Genomic DNA, 19,641 nt, shown 5'->3' on the forward strand with positions numbered 1-19,641 from the left:
CGCTGTACTGCAGGTAAAGACATTTTGTGACTTAAGTATCCTGTTTTTGCTAATAGCATCATACGTAAATATGGTAATAATTCAGTACCGTGCTATTACATTACAGGTGTTTGTGTACGTACAGTATTTGTTGTTGATGTTGGTTGAAAGAAATTGGTACTTTTATTTAGCAAGTACACATTAAATTAATCAAAAGTGACAGTAAAGACTTTAAGACATTTTTGAATGGTAGTATATCTAAGTACTATATTTTTACCATTTGATACTTATTGAAAATCAGAAATAATTGAAGTTAAAGGGATAGTTCACCAAAAAATGAAAATTCTGTCATCAATTACCCTCATGTCCTTTAAAATCTGTAATGCTATTGAAGATCTTTTTGATGAAAGCTTTCTGTCTCTCCATAGACAGCTACATAACTACCACTTTGACACTTTAGAAAGTTCATAAAGAGATCGTAAAACTAATCCATATGAATTGAGCAGTTTAGTGCAAATTTTCTGAATTAAATTCAGGCCTTTATTCATATATAGGCCTTCTAGTTCTCTCAGATGGCGCGCGATCAGTTCTCCTTGCGCCTGAATGGTCAAATGCACAAATAGTTGTCAAAATATATAAATATATAAATATATTACATCCATGGATTCGGTCTTGATGACAGTAGCCTCATTAAATAGTTGTCTGTCATTAATGTTCATAAATTAATTAATGTATAGGCATCGGTATCGGTGAGTACCAGGAAAAAAAAATATCGGTACTCGTACTTAGTGCTTAAAAATGGTATCAGTGCATCCCTACATATAAACATTCATCAGCTCACACATCGGTTGTGGTAAACTGAAGCTCAAGCATGTTTGACGTGCGAGAACCAATGAGGTTCATTCTTGTGTTACAAAGTACGTTTGAGCTTCAGAAAGAGTTTTTTTTTTTTTTTTTTTTCTTGTGCATCAAGCTGGTTCAGTTGAGCTTCTGTTTATGTTTGCTGAATGTTTATATGTGAATAAAAGTCTAAATTCAATCTGTTCATCATATAAAGCGATCGAGTCTCTTCAGAAAATGTGGAATAAACCCCTCAATTCATATGGATTAGTTTTACTATCTCTTTGTGAAATTTTTAAGCATCAAATTGGTAGTTGCGTAGCTGTCTATGGAGGGACAGAAAGCTCTCAGATTTAATAAAAAAAGATCTTCATTTGTGTTCTGAAGATGAACGAAAGTCTTACGGATGTGGAACCCTTCAAATTAAATTCAAATTGAATTCTAGGGGGTTCCACTGACCCTAGATCACTCTTGTGCCACCCATGAGGTCCCTGGGGCCTTTTGAAACCCCTTGCTTTGAAGATGTCTTTTACTTTATTTGTTTTTAACGTCTTTATACTTCTTTTTTTTTTTTTTTTTTTTTTTTGCCAGTTTGTACATTTTACACATGCTAAGCTGGTACTTTATTAATGTTTATTTCTGTCTGTCATTATGCCCGTTTTTGACTCTGCATATCTTCCAAGCATTGGTACTAGATGGAGCAGGACTGGCACTGCTCATGCTCTCGCTGGAACAGCAAGACTCTCATATAGGTTTCTATATGTGTTCTGTGCTCGTATTGCCTGTTGATGCTTATATACGAGACAGTATTTTCTTATAGACTTGTACACAGACCCCTGCATTGTCTGTAGGCTGTTCCCCATGCATTTGTACATTTAGATGTGCATCACATTGGGCTCATAACGGCTATGGGAATGATCCCTCCTGTATCTCCATGTGGCGCATTGAGTGGGATGTAATGAACGGTGAGATGCCATAGAGCGCAACAGAGTGGAATATGTGGTGGTTAAAATAACGGCATGCCTCAGTATTGTGTTGGCTGTAATGTGTTTGTGTTGGGCGAGAGGTCAGGGCAGGTGTGTAGGGGGAGAAATCGGGGTCAAAGGGGCAAGTTTCTCCTCTCTTCATTGTGGGCGTCGGGTCTTGGGGCATTTGGGAGCGGAAGATCCATTTTATTGATTGACTCTTGTGGCCCCAGCCCACAGATGAGGGTCGAACTTATCTAATGAATTCCCGCTTCCCTTCTCCCCACTCCCCCAACTTAATTAACTCTGCCTGAGTGTGTTTGTGCACATCAGTGTGTGTGTGTGTGTGTAACTTGTCCACTCATTGCTCATTTATTTCTCCTGCTTGTCCTTTTTCCCTTTTCTGCTCACTTATCAACAATATTTCTTTCCCATCTACAAGTAGACTATCATTATTGTAATTTAATCCATGCATATATTGCAGTTACTAGTAAAGTTGGCAAATTTATTTCTCACTGACTGTATGTTAAGATGGGCACTGTTTGAGAAGACCCAGATTTCCCACTTGAGCACCAAGGCTCAATGTGTCCAGACCATGTGTTAACTGCTAAGCCATAATTCCAACAACATGCATCTTATTTGCTGTATGTTTTTTCTAAATATAGTCTCATTTACACATGCAAACTCCGGCACGCACACACACACACACATTTGAATATATAGTTTATGGGGACTCTCCATAGGCAAAATGGATTTTATACTGTACAAACTGTATATTATATACCCCTATACTAACCCTACCCTTAAACGACCCACCACAGAAAACGTTTGCCATTTTTGGAATGTTTACACAGTTTTTAAGCCATTTGGTTTATAAGGACACAGGATCCATGTTTACATTGTAATACCCATGTCATTATACACATTTGTTTCCTCATAAACCATAAACTCAAAAACACACACGTTATGTTCGGCTGATCGTATGATTGTTTGTAAAGCTCTTGGTCGGTGAGGGTCAATTGTATAATGGGTGCATCCATTAACACACTTTCCCTCTCACACACACACACACACACCTCTCCGAATTGCGTTTAATCCGCTGGTTTTAGTGGAATGTTCCCCTGTGGCATTTGAGCTACACACAAGGCAAGATATTCATGAACACACATTCAACATTTCTTAAAGAAACAAGAATTGAAGCTGCACAGAATTTATGAATGAGAAACATTTTCATAAATTACACATTAACCAAATTATGATCTTGAAATGATGAAATTATGTTGAAATTATCTATCTTTTTAGTAGCGGACACCTCTATCTCGGTCTCTCTCTCACCTCCACATTTCTGCTTCCTCACTAATTTCTACATATTCCACATCCTCTCTCTTATTCTGTTTCACAATTGCTTCTTTCAGCACCTCAAACAGTGAGAATAAGATGTGCTCTCTTTCTTTCTATGGTCTTTTTTTTGTGGTTATATTGAAATGACTGTCACATTGCCAGTTCTAATCTGATTGGCTGGCTTCTATGCCAGCTTGTTTATATGGCTAAGCTAGATATTCAGTTTTTCTTAAGTCACATAGTGTCAAGTTAAATAGATATTCTGTACAGTCAGTCATGGACCAATAACTGTTTTGCAATTATTTCAAGACTCTGTTCCACTTTAGTCTATTTTTGTGCTGTCAGCTTGTGATGTTAACAAAGATAGGTTAGATAAACTTACCTAAATAGCATGTACAACAAAACTAATTGCGGTTGGTTGCCCTACATGTTGGTCAGACCAGACCAGTTCCTGTGAAAATGAGTAGATCTTATGGCCAGTATAAACTTTAAAGTGGATCAGAGTCTGGAACTGGAACTGGTCTGGTCTGACCAACATGTAAGGCAACCAACCGCAATCAGACTGATCATGACTTCATGGGTCAATGACATGACACTCATTTATTCCCCCAGATATAATAATAATTCACACATACAGTGAGTTAAATACACCCATTCTATGATTAACGTGTATTGAACTTGCAAACTAAAATGAATTTGTTTTTTTGGGGGTAGGATAAATATCAGGGTGATACAACTGATATCATAATGAAGTGAAAAAAAAAATCATTAGTGGAATGAAATTCTTGAAAAGAAAACCTTGAGTAAATTGGAATGTATTATTATTTCTTACAGCGTATTAAGAAAACTGCTTCACTGCTGATTATTATTTGAAAAATGATCTCAAGAGGACCCCTGGAGACCCTCAAGACTGTGTGTCTTTTGACCTTTTTATAACATGACAAAGTTAGTTAGGGATGTAAATGTCATTATTGTTCAAACTTGATTAATGAATCAAAACCCACTGTTGAAACTGGTATATAACAAGAACACATTTGTAAGATCTCGGCATTTTTTTTTTTTCAGCTACATTTTTGAAAAGGATTTTACTTTTTCTTTATCTTGAACACTCTTTTGAACAGTCTGTTGAACACGTTTTATTTGTCATTGACCTTTCCTAACAAGCTTTTTGTGAGCTTGGCAAGACCACTAAGGTAAATATTGGAATCTACAGAATCTGCCTAAACGGCACTTATTTTCCAAAAATGAAAATATTAATACCAGATTTGCTTGTTAATGCAAATGTTACAGAAAATAGAGTAGGTTTGAATGATGGAGGCTCAGTTGTTCATGAGTGACCTTCTTGTGAACTCCAGGTTGTGGACACCAGAAGAGATGATAAGATCTTTATGGGATCACTGCTTCATGATCGTCTCACACACACACACACACACACACACACACACACACACACACACACACACACATGTTTGTTTTTGTGAATTGTGGGGACTTTCCATAGACTTCAATGCATTTTACACTGAACAAACTGTACATTCTATCCCCCTAACCTGCCCCTACCCCTAAACCTAACCCTCACAGGAAACTGTGCAAACTTTTACTTTTTCACAAAAACTCATTCTATATGATTTATAAACCCATTTACATTGTGGGGACCGCTGGCTGGTCCCCACGATGTAGGTGAACTCAGGTTTATATTACATCATGGGGACATTTGGTCCCCACAATGTAATATAAACAAAAGCACACACACACACACACACACACACACACACACACACACACACACACACACACATTTCTTTTTGTGAATTGTGGGGACATTTCATAGGCGTAATAGTTTTTATACTGTACAAACCGTATTTTCTATCTCCCTACACCAACCCTACCCCTAAACCTATCATCACAGGAAACTGGGCACACTTTTACTTTCTCACAAAAACTCATTCTGTATGATTTATAAGCCTTTTGAAAAATGGGGAAATGGGGTAATGTCCTCATAAGTCACCCTCTCCTTGTAATACCTCTGTCATACCCATGTCATTATACACATTTGTGTCCTGATATGTCACAAAACGTGCACGCACACACACACACACACACACATACACATATTGGGTTTCCATGTTTTATGGGAACTTCCCATAGACAATGATATTTATATTGCACAAACTGTAACCCTAACCCTACTCCTAAACCTACCCATCAAAAAAAAAGTTTCTGCATTTTCAAATTTTCAAAAAACATCACTAAGTATGATAGTATGAAGCTGTTTTACTCATGGGGAACAAAAAATGTCCCCACAAGGACAAGGATTTCGGATATTGCCATCTTTTCGGGGACATTTTGTCCCCGTAACGTAGGGTTTACCAGAATCACACAAACACACAGAGTCTCTCTCTGGAAATGAGCCAAATCCTCCTCTAAAACTCAAAGTTGATAAAGTTGCCGTGCTTGTCATTGGGAGGCCCTCAGATGAAGTTACAGTGTGTGTGTGTTGAGGTAGGGGGTTTATAACACTCATTATGTTTCATCCACTCACACTGTCTCCATTTCTCTGTCTATTCTTCCAGACCCCAGAGAATACTGTGTAAACACAATACGCGCTTCAGAGCCTAGCTCTGTGTGTGTGTGTGTGCGTGCGCGCGAGAGCCTAATGCGTATTTTCTGCAAGCATGCTGTCCTAATGTAAGGTGTAATTAAGTGGTGTGAAGTATGGCAGGTTGTGGGCGGGTCTTGCGGTGCCGTGACTGAAGTGGTTTGCCGGCTGGGCTGTCGTTCATGCTGCTTTGAGGCTTCCACTGATCTGAGCTTCACTGACAGCTGTTTTGAGAAGCTCTTCTCCTTTAGGCTGTCAGTTTAGTCTAAACAAGCCTTTCTGGCTCTCTGCTGGTAAATAATTTTTTTGTTGTTGTTTTTGTTTTGTCTTGCCACTTTTTTACCGTTGTTCTTACAGTTTGGACATCCTCACATCCAAGCAGTCCTTGTCTTTTGACAGGAGAAGTGTGCACATGTGTGTTTTGGCAGCCTTCTCTCTGTTGCCTGATCTGACAGTAGTAATGAATAGGGAGGTAAAGACTGACATGGCTGTTTTTTTTCTTTTTTAAACGATTGAACTGCAGGGATCAAATAGGTTTCTCTTTTTGATGTATTATTTATCAGTTTGATGTATTATTTATTCAGAGCTAGAATTCATTTCACTTTCATTTTGCTAAGTCAATTTGATTTGACTCGGATTGTTTTGGGTATATTTCAGTTTTAAAATTTCAATGAATCGGAAGGAGCGACAGATATTTTCTTCCATATTGAGTAGAACAGACTAAATAAAATGTAGGGCTGGACTTGGTTCAATCAATTGGTTGTTAATTGGATGGAGGCAGATCTGAATGCAAGCTTGCAATCCATTTTAAGAAAGGGGCGGAGATTAGGCGGACAAAATGATTGGAGAAAGATTGGAGAAAACTTGCATATGGCACCATAGAAATGTCTGCCTTTTCACCAGAAGATCAAGCTGTGACATTTTGATTAAAAATGGCAAGGTCAACATTTAAAAAAAAAAATAATTAATGCATGGATAATTCATAAAAATGTAAAAATGCATGCATTAGAAAATAAACTTTATGAATTTCCATTTCATTTTACATGAAGAAAATCATGAGTCATAGTCACGATCAGTCTTGGAATTTTAAGTAGTAGTACAGATAATTCAAATAAAAGTCCCAGACAGTTAATTGGAAATATGGATTATTTTTTAAGCCTTAATCACACTTTTATATTAATTTAATTATTTAAATATATACTGAGTAGAATACTAAACCATAATGAGCATTTAATATAAGCAGAATATTGCCTATTCTGCGCTCAAGCACACACATAAAGCTTGCTGCAAAACACTGGCAAAAGTTATGATTATGAATGTGTAAAAAAATAGCAAGGAGACATTTTAATTATTTATTAATAAACTATTTTTTTCGGAGTCAGCGTCGGCTGCAAAGATGAAGTTGACAATGCTGACTCGCCATCTCCGCAGTAACGCGCTTATAGAGAGAAATGCACATTTCATACGGATTACATAATCAGAGTGTTTCTTTTTTATTTGAATTGGTTCATTTAAAAGTAGACATTCTATAGATATATTTCTCATGCCTGTGAGGTGAGTAGCCTGTATGCTGAGTTTCGGTTAATGTTTGCGATGTGCTTCAGAAAGTGCATCCCGTTTGCTTTCTTTATTTTACAAAAGCACAACGTTTTCTTGTTATGGTGACTGTACACAAATAGAAGTCGACCCAGTTTCGAATGATGTATTACTTTTATATGGATGACCAAAAATAGAGTATTTTAAAGAGTATTTTAAGTTGTTTCCACATTTATTAAGGTTAACGTTAGAGCGAGCTGCCATGTAAAGTTGCTACTACTTGCATGTTTCAAATGATGAGCCACATTTGAGGTCAACGGATGATAGGCAAACGTTTGGATTTCATGCCCAATTACCACAAGGACCAGCTGTTAACCACAAGTTTTTTCCTGCGACTAACTGACTAATAAAACTTTGCCTCTTCTTGTCAACTAATTAGGGTATTGTAGACTTATTAGACTATTAGGGGGCAGCCCTAATTTTTACACAGCCGTATTTGTCATGCTTAACATTTTAGTCAAGAATTCAGAATTTACACATTCACACATATATGCAAATGCTCTGGTTTGAACCTGTTCTTGTAAGTTAGTAGACAAATTCCCATCTTGTATTTTGTGTGTATATTTGTGTCTTTGAGAATTCATTAACATTCCTCTTTCCTCTCAGGTGCAGAAGTGACGGAACCCAACATGTCCGACAGCCGCAGCGAGCGCATGGACCTCCTGGTAAAGCAGGAGGAGGCCGCAGCGGGAGACAGCGGGTTTCTGTCCGGGGAGCGGGATGAGGCCGTGGCCCAGGAGAGAGGGGGCTCGGTGGCCAACCTGCGTGCCGCCCTCATGAGCAAAAACAGCTTGCTGTCTCTGGGGGCAGAGATGCTCGGAGAGGAGAACCCGCTTCTGTTCGAATACCTGCCCAAGGGCGGACACTCTCTATCCCGTAAGTCACACTGTGGTCTGCTGCTCTCGCTCATGGAGTTTCCATAGTCTTAGGTACTGATAGAATCCCACTGGGACGTAGATCTGCTCCTGCTAGAACAATATACGCTGTGTGTTATGTGCTGTGCATAAAAACTCTCCTATAGGTTTTGACAGGTCAGGGATTCCATAGGGTCCTGTAGGGACTTTTAGGTACTTATCGGCTGGGCTGTATGTGCTATAGTGGAGTTTTTGTAGGTTTTCTCTGAAAACATTGACGTTTCTAGAGAATCTATAGAGATTTGTATGTGGTCCTGTTAGAAAGGTAAAGGCTGTATGTGCTGTCATTGAGTGCTTCAAGACTCACTATTGTATTTTATGTGTCCACAAACCTTGGAGTTTACATAGAATCTTATACAGGGACTCTTGGTTTTGGAACTTTGTGCACTTGCTAGGATGGTATATGCTCTTTTGCTACCATCAAATGCTTGAAAACTGTCTTATAGGCTTCTGTATGCCTTTATGTACCTCTGTGCCCCTGTGTCTTAATAAATCCTATTAGTTGGCTGTGCCTTAGAGAGTATATTAATGTGGATGGTAATTAACAAATTCCCCTGCATTAAAATGTATATATTTTGTATGAGGTAAAGACTATGTTTTAGGTCCTGTAATTGTTCACAATTTCTTTTGAGTTTTTCAACCACTTTTAATCAGAGTTATTATTTGTCTAGTTCAGAGGTCTTCAGCCGTGCTCCTGGGGACCCACTGTCCTGCAGAGTTTAGCTCCAGCCCTAATTTCTAGGTCTTCAGGATCACCTGGAAATCACAGCCAGGTGTGCTGAAGCAGGTTGGAAATAAATTTTGCTGGGCAGTGGGTCCCCAGGCAGGGTCGAAGACCTCTGCTCTAGTTCATTTCAATGGTTTAAAGTACTCTAGCTTTAGATGTGCTTTAGCATGTCACACCACAGGACAGTAATGAATTTAGTATTTAACCTACTCAGAATGAGGGGGACATCTTTTTTTTTTTTTTTTTTTACTTTGAGGCATCATATTTTTTCATATAACTCTTTTCCCAGCCATTGATGGAATTTTCTGGCTTTCCGTGTTTTCATTGTTATATGGTAGGGACGCTATTACGCATCTTCTGAAGAGTACTGAATCTCCTGATCAAAACACAGGTGCAGAAGAATCAGAAACAAGCGATAGCATATATAAGCAAATGCATATGAAAAATTATGTGATCATCAACATTAAACAACATATAAATCAAAACTGCCTGCCTCAAAACTCTGGGAGCCATGAAACTTTTGTGAAAATGATCAAAAATGCTGGCGCCGGCTGGCAACCTTTTTCAAAAATGCTGGCGGGGAAAGAGTTAATACATGACACTATGATATAATGCCAGATAAAAAATACCATTTTTGTTTAAAGAGACTGTGCTTTTCAACACTGGGGACATAGAATTGATGGTCATACTTAAATATTAACAGAACCGCATGATGAAACTGAGACATACTTAGAACACTGATAGTACACGTTCTCATGAAATTCCAGGTTTTTGTGTGTGTGGTTCAAGTATACCCTATGTTATGGGGACAAAATGTCCCCATAAAAATGGCAATATCCAAAATCTGTGTCCTTGTGCAGACTTTTTTTTTTTTCCTATGAATAAAACAGTTTATAAATCATACTAAGTGATGTTTTTTGAATATCTAAAAATGCAGAAACTTTTCTGTGATGGGCATCTATGGAAGGTCCCCATAAAACATGAAAGCCCAATGTGTTTGTGTTTGTATGTGTTAATATCTTTTTTTTATGATGGGAGGGTGAAAAAAATGATGGGATTACTGTTACCGTACCGTGCCTATCTTAACAGATAGTTTTAATTGAAGTGTAGTCGTAATGGCTCTCGATATATGTAAAAATAGTGTTTTAAATGGCTGCAGATTTTGAATTTTACATTTGAATGTACTCAGCTGAGAAAGAACTAGAATTTCTAGAGTGTAGTTTGTCATATTTAGATGCATCCATGCATATTTATGCCCTCAACACGTTGTTTTGGTGAAGTGTGTGTGAGTTGTACCATTTCTGTGGTAAAATACCTCCTCCAAAAATGCCAGAGCTTTTATGAATGGCACTGAAACTCATAAAAGCTTTGGGTTCGCCAAACCCAATCTTTGCCCACACTCAATCACTTTGTCAAAGTATTGAATGTGTGTGGGTCTGTGAGTGTGTTATGTTATTTTTGGCTTATTCCTTTGTGAGTTTGTGTCTCCTTCACTCCCTCTCTCTCTCCCTCTGTCCTAGGTTGGTAATTGTCTCTTTTGTCTGTTTAAGTTCAGTCTTCTGAATAGGAGAGGGAGGACAACCCTGAACCACTCCTGCTCTTAAAACCCTTAGGGCAGGCTCAAGAGTGTGTGTTTGCTGAACTACATTAAGTCTTAATGGCCACTCTTGAGGATGAAACACAGTGGCTGTCACTCACGCCACAGGAGCTTTTGTCTCCCAAACTCTAGCTAAAAGACAATGTAGAGGAGCATTAATCTGATCATCTCACTAATGTACGAATCCTGCCCTCCACCAGCACTGGCAGAATGTTCCTATGATCTTTATTTCCGGCTTAAAGTCAACATGAAACACCATTCACAACCAATTGTACTTTTTTAATGTGACGGATTTCAGAGTAAAACTGGATATTCAACAAGAAAAATGTTTTTAGTCACTGCGTATTGATTGGATTGTGAAAAGTGGACTCTAAATGATGTGGTTGGATAAGGCAAGGCAAGGCAATTTTATTTGCATAGCACATTTCATACACAATGGTAATTCAAAGTGCTTTATATAAAAAAGAAGAAGAAAAATAAAACATAAAGAATAGAAATAACAATAAAAACAGAGAATTTTGCTATCGGGATGGATGAGCTAGGAAGTGTTAGTGAGTTTTTTTTTTGTGTGTAGTTGTCTGTCAGAGTGGATCTAAACAGATCTATCCATCAGAGCAGATCTAAATGGATCTTCCTCACACGACAGGACTGCTACCTGTTAAGGCACTTCAAACTGATAAAGTTTCAATGTCCCCTTTTGCCAAGACACCTCAAACTGTGCCACACAGCCCTAATCCCCCTTCCGGAGACATCTTATCTATGCAACGCAGTTCAGATTTCCCCTTTGGAAAGTGTCCTGACTGTAATCCAGAGATATCTTAGCCATGCACCACAGATATTTTTTTATTTATTATTTGGAATAAATTTGATTTATCATTCAACCTAAAGGCTAATTTATACTTCTTCCTATACCTACGCCAGAGCCTCTGCGCCATAGGCTATGCGTCAGTTTTCATTTATACTTCTGCATAGTTGTCCGCATTGGTGCAACGTGCTAGTAGGCAGTGTCCCGCGGCCATGTTGAGTATCAAGACAAAATCCGAATAAGAACCAGTCATGTACGTTGTCAGAGAAGCTTCCGCAGTGATCGGGGCAAATAGGCAACGACTTTTGTTGCAGTTTGATGGTGTGCGTCCCCTGAAACAGAGCGTTTTTCATTCCTATGGAAGTTGAAAATGCTCGCTCTCCTCTGTTTGTTCTGCGCCAGTTTTTTGACCTGAGGGAGGGGTTCTAGCAGACCAATCACAGCGCTTACGGTCCGTGTAGAACTGACGTTACATTTTTGAAAAGGTGCACGTCAGGCCTACGCCATAGCTTCGGTGTACATTTGATGCACAAGTATAAATCAGCCTTAAATAGTTTAAAATGAACATTGTCATAATTTAGTCGCCCTCCAAACTCATGTTTTTCTTTCTTCAGTGGAAAACAAAAGGTGAACCAAAACACCACATACGGAGCACCATAAAAGTTATTCATACAAACCTTATTGTGTGTTTGTATATATATGTATTCCAAGTCGGTAATTTGGTAGCTTTGTGTGAGGAACAGACTGAAATTTATTCACTAAAAATCTTGACATCTGATTTAGATCTTCTTGGTACATTCATAAGAAAAGCAATGTCTGAATTGTGAACAAATTGAGTCAGATCCTTTTAAATGGATCAGTTAATCCAGTTCATAACTGGTCTAAATGATTCATTCGGACTGATCCAGTTCTCGAGTTCAAATCCAGATTCGGTCACGCGTGGCAAACATACGGCCTAATTTTATGGTGCTTTACGCCCTTTTTGAAGCTTGAAAGAAAGCTTTGAAACTACATGAGGGAGTGTAAATAATGACAGAATTTTCTTTTTTTGTATAATTATGTAAATAGATGCATTTCATTTTGATTTTATTAGCGAGATGAAAATCCATTTCTTTATTTTTGTTAATCGAATCTCAATATTCAACAATAATCACGGAAGATCTTGAGCAAGTTCTACATGAAGGGATGCGTGTTTAAGTCAGCACAAACACTCGCAGACTCTCGTTAATGTGTAACCGATCAACCGATGATTGTTTGGGGTTCTGCACCCCTCTAAAACAAACAGCGCTCGTTCAACCGCACCGTGCCCACTCTGACGGATCACTAGTTGCCCTCCTCTCCCAAACTTCAAAGTAGATTTGTTGAAGTCTCCAGGAAAGGAATTGATTTGATGGAGCCGAGCAGGTCACAGCGGGTCCCCTTGCGTCCTGCAGGCTGCTGTGATTAACCCAGATTGAGTTTTATTGGCTGATCCTGGGTCAGGTTCGGTGGTGTGACTTGCTTTAGGTGTGTGTCTGTCTTCTCCACTGATCTATACACACTGACAGCAGGCTGACAACCTGTCCTCTTCAACACCACTGCCGAAGTCTCAGGGGAGTGTGTGTGTGTGTGTGTGTGTGTGTGTGTGTGTGTGTGTGTGTGTGTGTGTGTGTGTGTGTGTGTGTGTGTGTGTGTGTGTGTGTGTGTGTGTGTGTGTGTGTGTGTGTGTGTGTGTGTGTGTGTGTGTGTTTCATGTGAACAGATATACAAATTTACACTTACTAGGAATCAGTGAGTTTTTCCAAAGAACAAACCACACACAAAAATGTCCAATCCAAACCACAAACAATACAGTGTAAATATTATATGGTACACAGTCAATGCTACAACACAACAAAATATACAATACTCTAATGCAATACAATACAGAACAATGTACACCACTGCACATGGGATAGTGTGCATAAAATATATAAAGAACGAAATGGGTTTATAAATATACATATACAGTATGGATACTGTATTCTGTCATACTGAATTTGACCTTACTGTCATATTTGTAGATATGTAACAAACACACCTACATTACAAGTTAAATTTGGACACACTTGTCTTTTTTTTTCTCATTGTCTTTCAAAACACTGTAGGCAAATATAAATGTTAAAAACTTTGACATATTATATTGACATGTTTTGTCCCATCGGTTTACAATCCCTTAAGACAGGACTGACATTTTTTCACAAAGGCGAATACCTAGAGCATGTGTCTCGAGACGCGTATTATAAAGTTGAACTTCTTTTAAAGACCACCTGTGGTGAAAATCAAGTTTTTAAATGTATATATGTCTATGTGGTGATTTTTAATATGCTTCAAGACAAACCATGTGTAAATTCATCAGTCAACACCACTGCTGAGTATTTTCACCTTAAAACTGCTGTGAACGTAAGACGTCTCAAAAACGTGGTTCGAAATCGCCCTTGCTCTTTACGTCACAAATATGTTGTCAACGTGCCGGCAATTTCAGCATATCAGTATATTTTACTGTTGATATGAAAAATTGGGTAGATTTGGCAATATATCAGGCGAATTATATGTGATGTACATAATGATGTTATGATGAACTATATTCCTTTCTCCACTGACGTTCTAAAGCCTCGTACACACCAGGACGAATATCACGCACGCTTATTGCCAGCGTCTTTCGAGACGTTTTTCGTGTTCATACCCAAGCGATTTTCACTGGCGATGCGTTGAGTGAACATGCAAATTTCCTGACAGTATATGGTGCTTGTGCTGAACGGTAGTGCAAATAAAAATATTTATGATATAAAATTAAAGAAGATAAAAATACAGATATAAAATGGCATATATGGCATATACGTGATATGAGGAGATGGTAGTCAGAAACAGTAGTGCAAATAAGTCACAATAACAGTAGTGCAAGTGAACGGTAGTGCAAATATTTATGAAATAGACATTCTCAACTATATTTCTTGAATGTAAAAGAAAAAAACAATAAAAATACAGAAATAAAATGGCATATAATACACATCTATTGGTGTGACCAAGAACTGGCAGAGCACCCATATTTTGTAGGGGTCTTCCTCGTCTACTTACTTCCTCTTTGTCGTCTTAGTATCAATGTGTGCTTGGTAAGACTGTTTTGTGATTGAGCGCCACCAAGTCGTGTTTTACCGTAACTTCAGCAGCTCCAGGCACATGAACAAATTGGTCTGCCAGTTTTGAACACGGCACGTCAAACCAAAAAAACAAACCCGAGGCTTTTTTTTTTTTTTTTTTAAATGACACTTTTACGCCTGGCGTTTTTCAAATTGGTGTGCACACTCACATTGGCGCCCTTTGTTTAGTCACGAGGTGTTAAACGCCGATGATAATCACGCACGATATTCGTCCCGGTGTGGACAGGCCTAAAGGTGTTCAAAGCGTTTGTAAGGATACTGATTGTTAGAAGGCAGCTGAATGACTCAGATGGTGAATGGGAACATGGTTTGTGTAACGTTAGCAACACATTATTAGCTGTTTGATCATGCAGTCAAGCAAAAGGCTAATCATATTAGTTACCATTATGTGTCCGATGTAGAGAGCAATAGATAAAAAGGATTACTATTTTGATAAATTTACTTGTAGACGAGCCTGTATAATTCAATCTTCCACTTCTTCTATTGAATCTATTTCTGGTTCAAACATCTATGGAAGAAATTAAACTAGTATTTCCACTTGTCATCATGTAGCGTTGCTGTTTACTACAGTAAAGTTGACCTAATGGCTGATCCTATTCTGGTAGTCTGAGCTTGTGTGATTGAGTGGAGGCGGGGACTGATTTGCATATTCATGGCTCCATGTGTGCTAAATGAAGCAAGGGTGTAGCATTACATTCAATTACATACATTTTTTTAAAGATGTCATTTTGGTGATTAAAGATGAGTTTTAAGGGATAAAACTATTGACTACAGGGGGACTTTAAATTGACAAAGATGCTGCAAAAAACATGACAGCAATGGTCAAAGACATCCATTTAGCACGTTTACATAGAAAAACTGTCAAAAAAGGCAACCTCATGTAAAAGTTGTGAATATATATTTTAATGAGCCTGATTGTAGCAAAAAAAAAAAAAAAATCAACTAGAAAAAAACCTCTGATAATGGATAAACACAAACTCAAACCAAGCTTAGATCAGCACTCTTGAAAATATATTTTTTTAAAGTATTGCCATTGCAAATGAGCGAATTCAGTTTAAATCACTATAGATGGGACATGCTGGAGTACATTTGGATATGAGTTGGAACCAAATAAATTCAATTTCTTTTCTTATGTTGAATTCAAATGAAGGTTCCCATAATTGTGCAACTGTTGGCAAGCTGTCAGCAGAAGTGAGCAGAATTTTTGGTTATTTTTGGGCTGAAATTTCATTAAATTGGACCTGAGCATGTGCCTTCCTGGTTGGGTGTAAATGCTTCGCTAATGAAGGTAAAACTGTCCTGCAGTTTGTGCTATTTGCCTGCTTCCTTTTTTGCCGAATTCATAGGTCATTACACTTCTGGGTGAGCTGTAGCTAGACAGTTTCACGTTTGCTCTGCCCATGCTACAACATAGGGTGCGAAATCGCATACTTCCCTACTATATAGTAGGCAAAAACAGTATATGAAAAGAGTAGTAAGTGCAAATTCACAGTATTCATAAAACAGTAGGTGAAAAGTACCCGGACCTACTATTTCCGGTGAGATTCGGCCATGGGAGAAAAGTTGTGAATGGCAGTGAAATGGCACAAAGGATGCTGATAGGTCAACGATAACATGGCAAATGTAGTACGTCTGGATTACATGCATACTACAGTATGAACATTTGAAATGTATCAAAAAAGTTAAAAGTTGTCCTAAGAACTAAGTTGTCCTAAGAAAAAGGTTTTAGGGCAACTTTGATGAAAGGTTTTGATCCACTTCAAATGTTGACTACTGTATATAGACTGCTTTTTTAACAGTGAGAAAATAATTACTTATTCAAAAGAAGTACATACTTGTGAGTATGCAATTTCAAATGTATTGTTCTAAGACTAATATGTCTTCCAAACCACACAAAAACATTGTTACCAATCAGATATGATTAAGGGAACAAAACAGGTTTGTACCGTTTCCCTCAGAAAGGACATGCCAGCTGGTGGTTAACCTCAGTTGGCCAGCAAACCTGTGCTAGTTTGGTGTATCATGAGCTATAATAGCATAACATGATTTCCTGTATCCTCTCAACTACTCACTGTTTCTACATTCAGATGAGAATTTTCTCCCTGTAGATTCCATTAGATTGGGAAAGCAACCGTAGGACATGTTACTTTATTTAGATAACTAATAGGAGAGATGTGAAACGTTTATTTTTAAGGCAAAGCCACTGACCTGTGATCAGTGTTTTAATTTCTATTGTAATGGACCATGGTAGGTGGTAATTAATTCAAACGCCTGCCCCTGATCCTATCACTCAACCCTACACCACATTTTCACTTACCCCCGAAGAAGTTTTACAAAAGCCATCAAAGCACCAAAGTGCACTTTAGTTGGGAATTTTACAAATGAGAGAATGACAATGGACTAATGTTGATGTGATCCATACATTCAGTTTCAGTAGCTGTTAATTGAAGAGGAGTATGCAGCACGGCTACTGCACGTTAACACATTGCAGACACGAGGAAAGAGAAATGAGAGGGTGATGTGTGCTGGATGGGAGTGGACAGTGTAGGAGTGGAGAATTCCAGGAATCTGTTCGTGGTTGTGCATTACTGTAGCTTGTGCATCTGTCCACTTAGCGCTTAACCAGCAACTCCGGCATATTCCCAACAACAGGAGTCCACAAAATTCTTCTTCTCCAAAAAAAAAAAATGAACATTCAGAAACAGTGGCTTCCATCTCACATATATTGGCTATTCAGATGACCTTGTATATAGTATAGTTCTAGCACAGGTCTGATAAATGAAATGTATTTGTTATTAAAATGCAGACTTTCAGTGTAACACAAAAAATCATTGAATAGAAATAAAAAGATTAAAAAAAAACCTCATCTGACATCACCATGTCTTAGAATGCAGTAAAGTAGTTTGAAAAGCTTTAAAAAGGCTAAACTTGCTAGGAAAATCCCTTATTACAGAATTACATACAGGTCGTTGGGCATGATTAATTATTTTTTAGCATGTAATTTTTAAAATTAATTGCACTAAAGTTGGGCTGCAACGATGTTGACCAAATCAATTAGGTAAATTAGTCGATTTGTGTGGAATGCTTCAATTCGTTGTGCTGTTTATGTTCCCCAATGATGGTGGCTCCTGGGCATGCTGAAAATCAGCCATTTTTACAAAAAAAAAAAGCAAGCCCGATCTAAAGTGTGGAAATCTTTTAAACAGAGACCAAACAAAATGTTGCTCTGCAAAACCGAAATGAAAAACCACAGAAAAACTTTTATGCAAGAGCATCTGAAAAGAAAACATCCTGGGGCTTTCCTGGCTTAAAAAGGAGACGTCACATATTTTGTGATTAATACGGCTGCATTCATGCAGCATTCTGTTTCTTACAAGCTGCCGTGAGTACGAGGCTGCGAGATGTGCGGCTCAAACGTACTCTCTGCAACTAGTTACGAAGCATTTAACACTGTTGTTGGTTATTTAAAATATCTAATGGATGAACTCACACATCGATTGGACTCATTTATTTAATTACGCACTGTCAATCCTGGTAAAAATTCACTGTTTTATGGACACCACCATGTTTGATAATGTCACTATGGTTACAGCTATGGTTAGTTAGTTAGTTAGAATGCGGTTGTGACTTCAGCTGTTTGATCATACAGCTGAATGAACGTATTCCAGCAGCTGCTTTAATCTCCTGAATGAACAAAACATTTCAGGGTTCACACAATTGTAAGCTGTAAATCCCAAAAAGTGACTGAATGCCACAATAACACCTTTCTTAATTAGGCCTACACTGCATAAACCTGATCTTTTGTGATAAATAATATCATTAGTTAAAAGTTCATACATAGATTAGTTACAATTATTATTTATTGGTAAATTAACTAAAGGATTAATCAACTATTCAGAAAACAATCAATAGATGGCAGGGTTAAAAATAATTATATTATTAAGTTAATCAAATTATCATTAACTGACATGCCTAATTATTATACATTAGAGATTTTTGAGACAAATCATCCATCAAAGTCAAATAAAAATATCTCATTTGTTCCTCAACGTTATATAATTGGTGTAAATATTTCACCTTTCTCTGAACCTTTGCTACTCTCGGCGCCTGACGAGTTGTGCAGTTGCAGTCTATTTCGTGTATATCGCATTTGAACTTTTGGCAAGTAGCCTGATGTGGTTTTAAAATGAAGAGAACGTCCGCCATCATTTAAAAGCCTCTTCTTTCCCATTTCTTTATCGCTCACTTACACACACTCATACAGCCTTCCCTTGTGTGTGCACGTGGGTGGATGGAGAGGACCAAAAAAACAGAGCGAGAGAGGCCAAGCCCTAACCCCACTCCGGTCTCTTCATCTCTTCCCTCCTCTCCCTCTCTGGTTCTAAATGAAGGCTATGTGTGCCCCTTGCCCCCTCCCTCCTCCTCCTCCTCCTCTTCCTCCTCCTCCTCTCTCTCTCTGCTGCTGTATGGAAGATGGCCGCTGGTCTGAGAGTAGGTGGGTGAGACTCATTTCCTGTGCTCCTCAGGGCCTCGTTGCTCCAATGGCAGCAGCAGCTCCCACCATCCAGGGGCCCTGTTTGATAGCAAACACGGGGCGTCTTCATCTTCTCTTCAGTCTACTCTTCCTCCTCTTCCTCTTCTACTGCCACCTCCGCCATCAGTGCCGCGGCCCCCAGGGGCCCTCGATATGTCACAGTCTGGGGGCCCCCCAGACAAGCTCTATGTGGAACAGGCCCTGAAGGCCTCACCCACTGAGGTAAGTCCAACAATACCCTATAGGCCACTTATCCTTCAGCTTTGTGTGTCTCTCTTGGTATATATCCTCTTTAAGAATCTGTCGGATTTCTGTAGATTTGTTGCTTCTTTTTTTCTTTTGCTGCATTGCCAGCTCTGTTCCTGCATGTTCGCCGTTTCTTTTTAATTCATGTTTCTGCTTTTTCTTCCTTTCCATGAGAAAAATGTATCAAAAATGTTTGTTTCTTTTATGTATTTAAGATTGAGGGGACCAAATGTGAAAGTTATATTTGGACAGGAATCAATGGGTTATGTCCGCTTTAATATCTATGGTGGTTACGTTTAACACATTTTACCATATTCAC

The 19,641-nt window shown here is 38.4% G+C and overlaps 1 protein-coding gene across 5 annotated transcripts in view; it reads left to right on the plus strand.

Moving 5' to 3' along the window:
- The window catches only part of zbtb46 (zinc finger and BTB domain containing 46), a 91,790-nt gene that overhangs the window by 55,291 nt on the left and 16,858 nt on the right, over window positions 1–19,641 (plus strand). For 4 of the 5 annotated variants that reach the window (XM_067370787.1, XM_067370789.1, XM_067370785.1 and 1 more), the window contains 2 exons: window positions 7,927–8,196; window positions 19,069–19,298. In XM_067370787.1, the coding sequence (XP_067226888.1) occupies window positions 7,927–8,196; window positions 19,069–19,298 (500 nt within the window). The remainder of the gene's footprint in view (window positions 1–7,926; window positions 8,197–19,068; window positions 19,299–19,641) is intronic. The other variant, XM_067370790.1, reaches the window with a different exon arrangement.

The sequence above is a fragment of the Chanodichthys erythropterus genome, chromosome 20 (genome assembly GCF_024489055.1).
Source record: "Chanodichthys erythropterus isolate Z2021 chromosome 20, ASM2448905v1, whole genome shotgun sequence".
Classification (NCBI taxonomy): Eukaryota; Metazoa; Chordata; class Actinopteri; order Cypriniformes; family Xenocyprididae; genus Chanodichthys; species Chanodichthys erythropterus.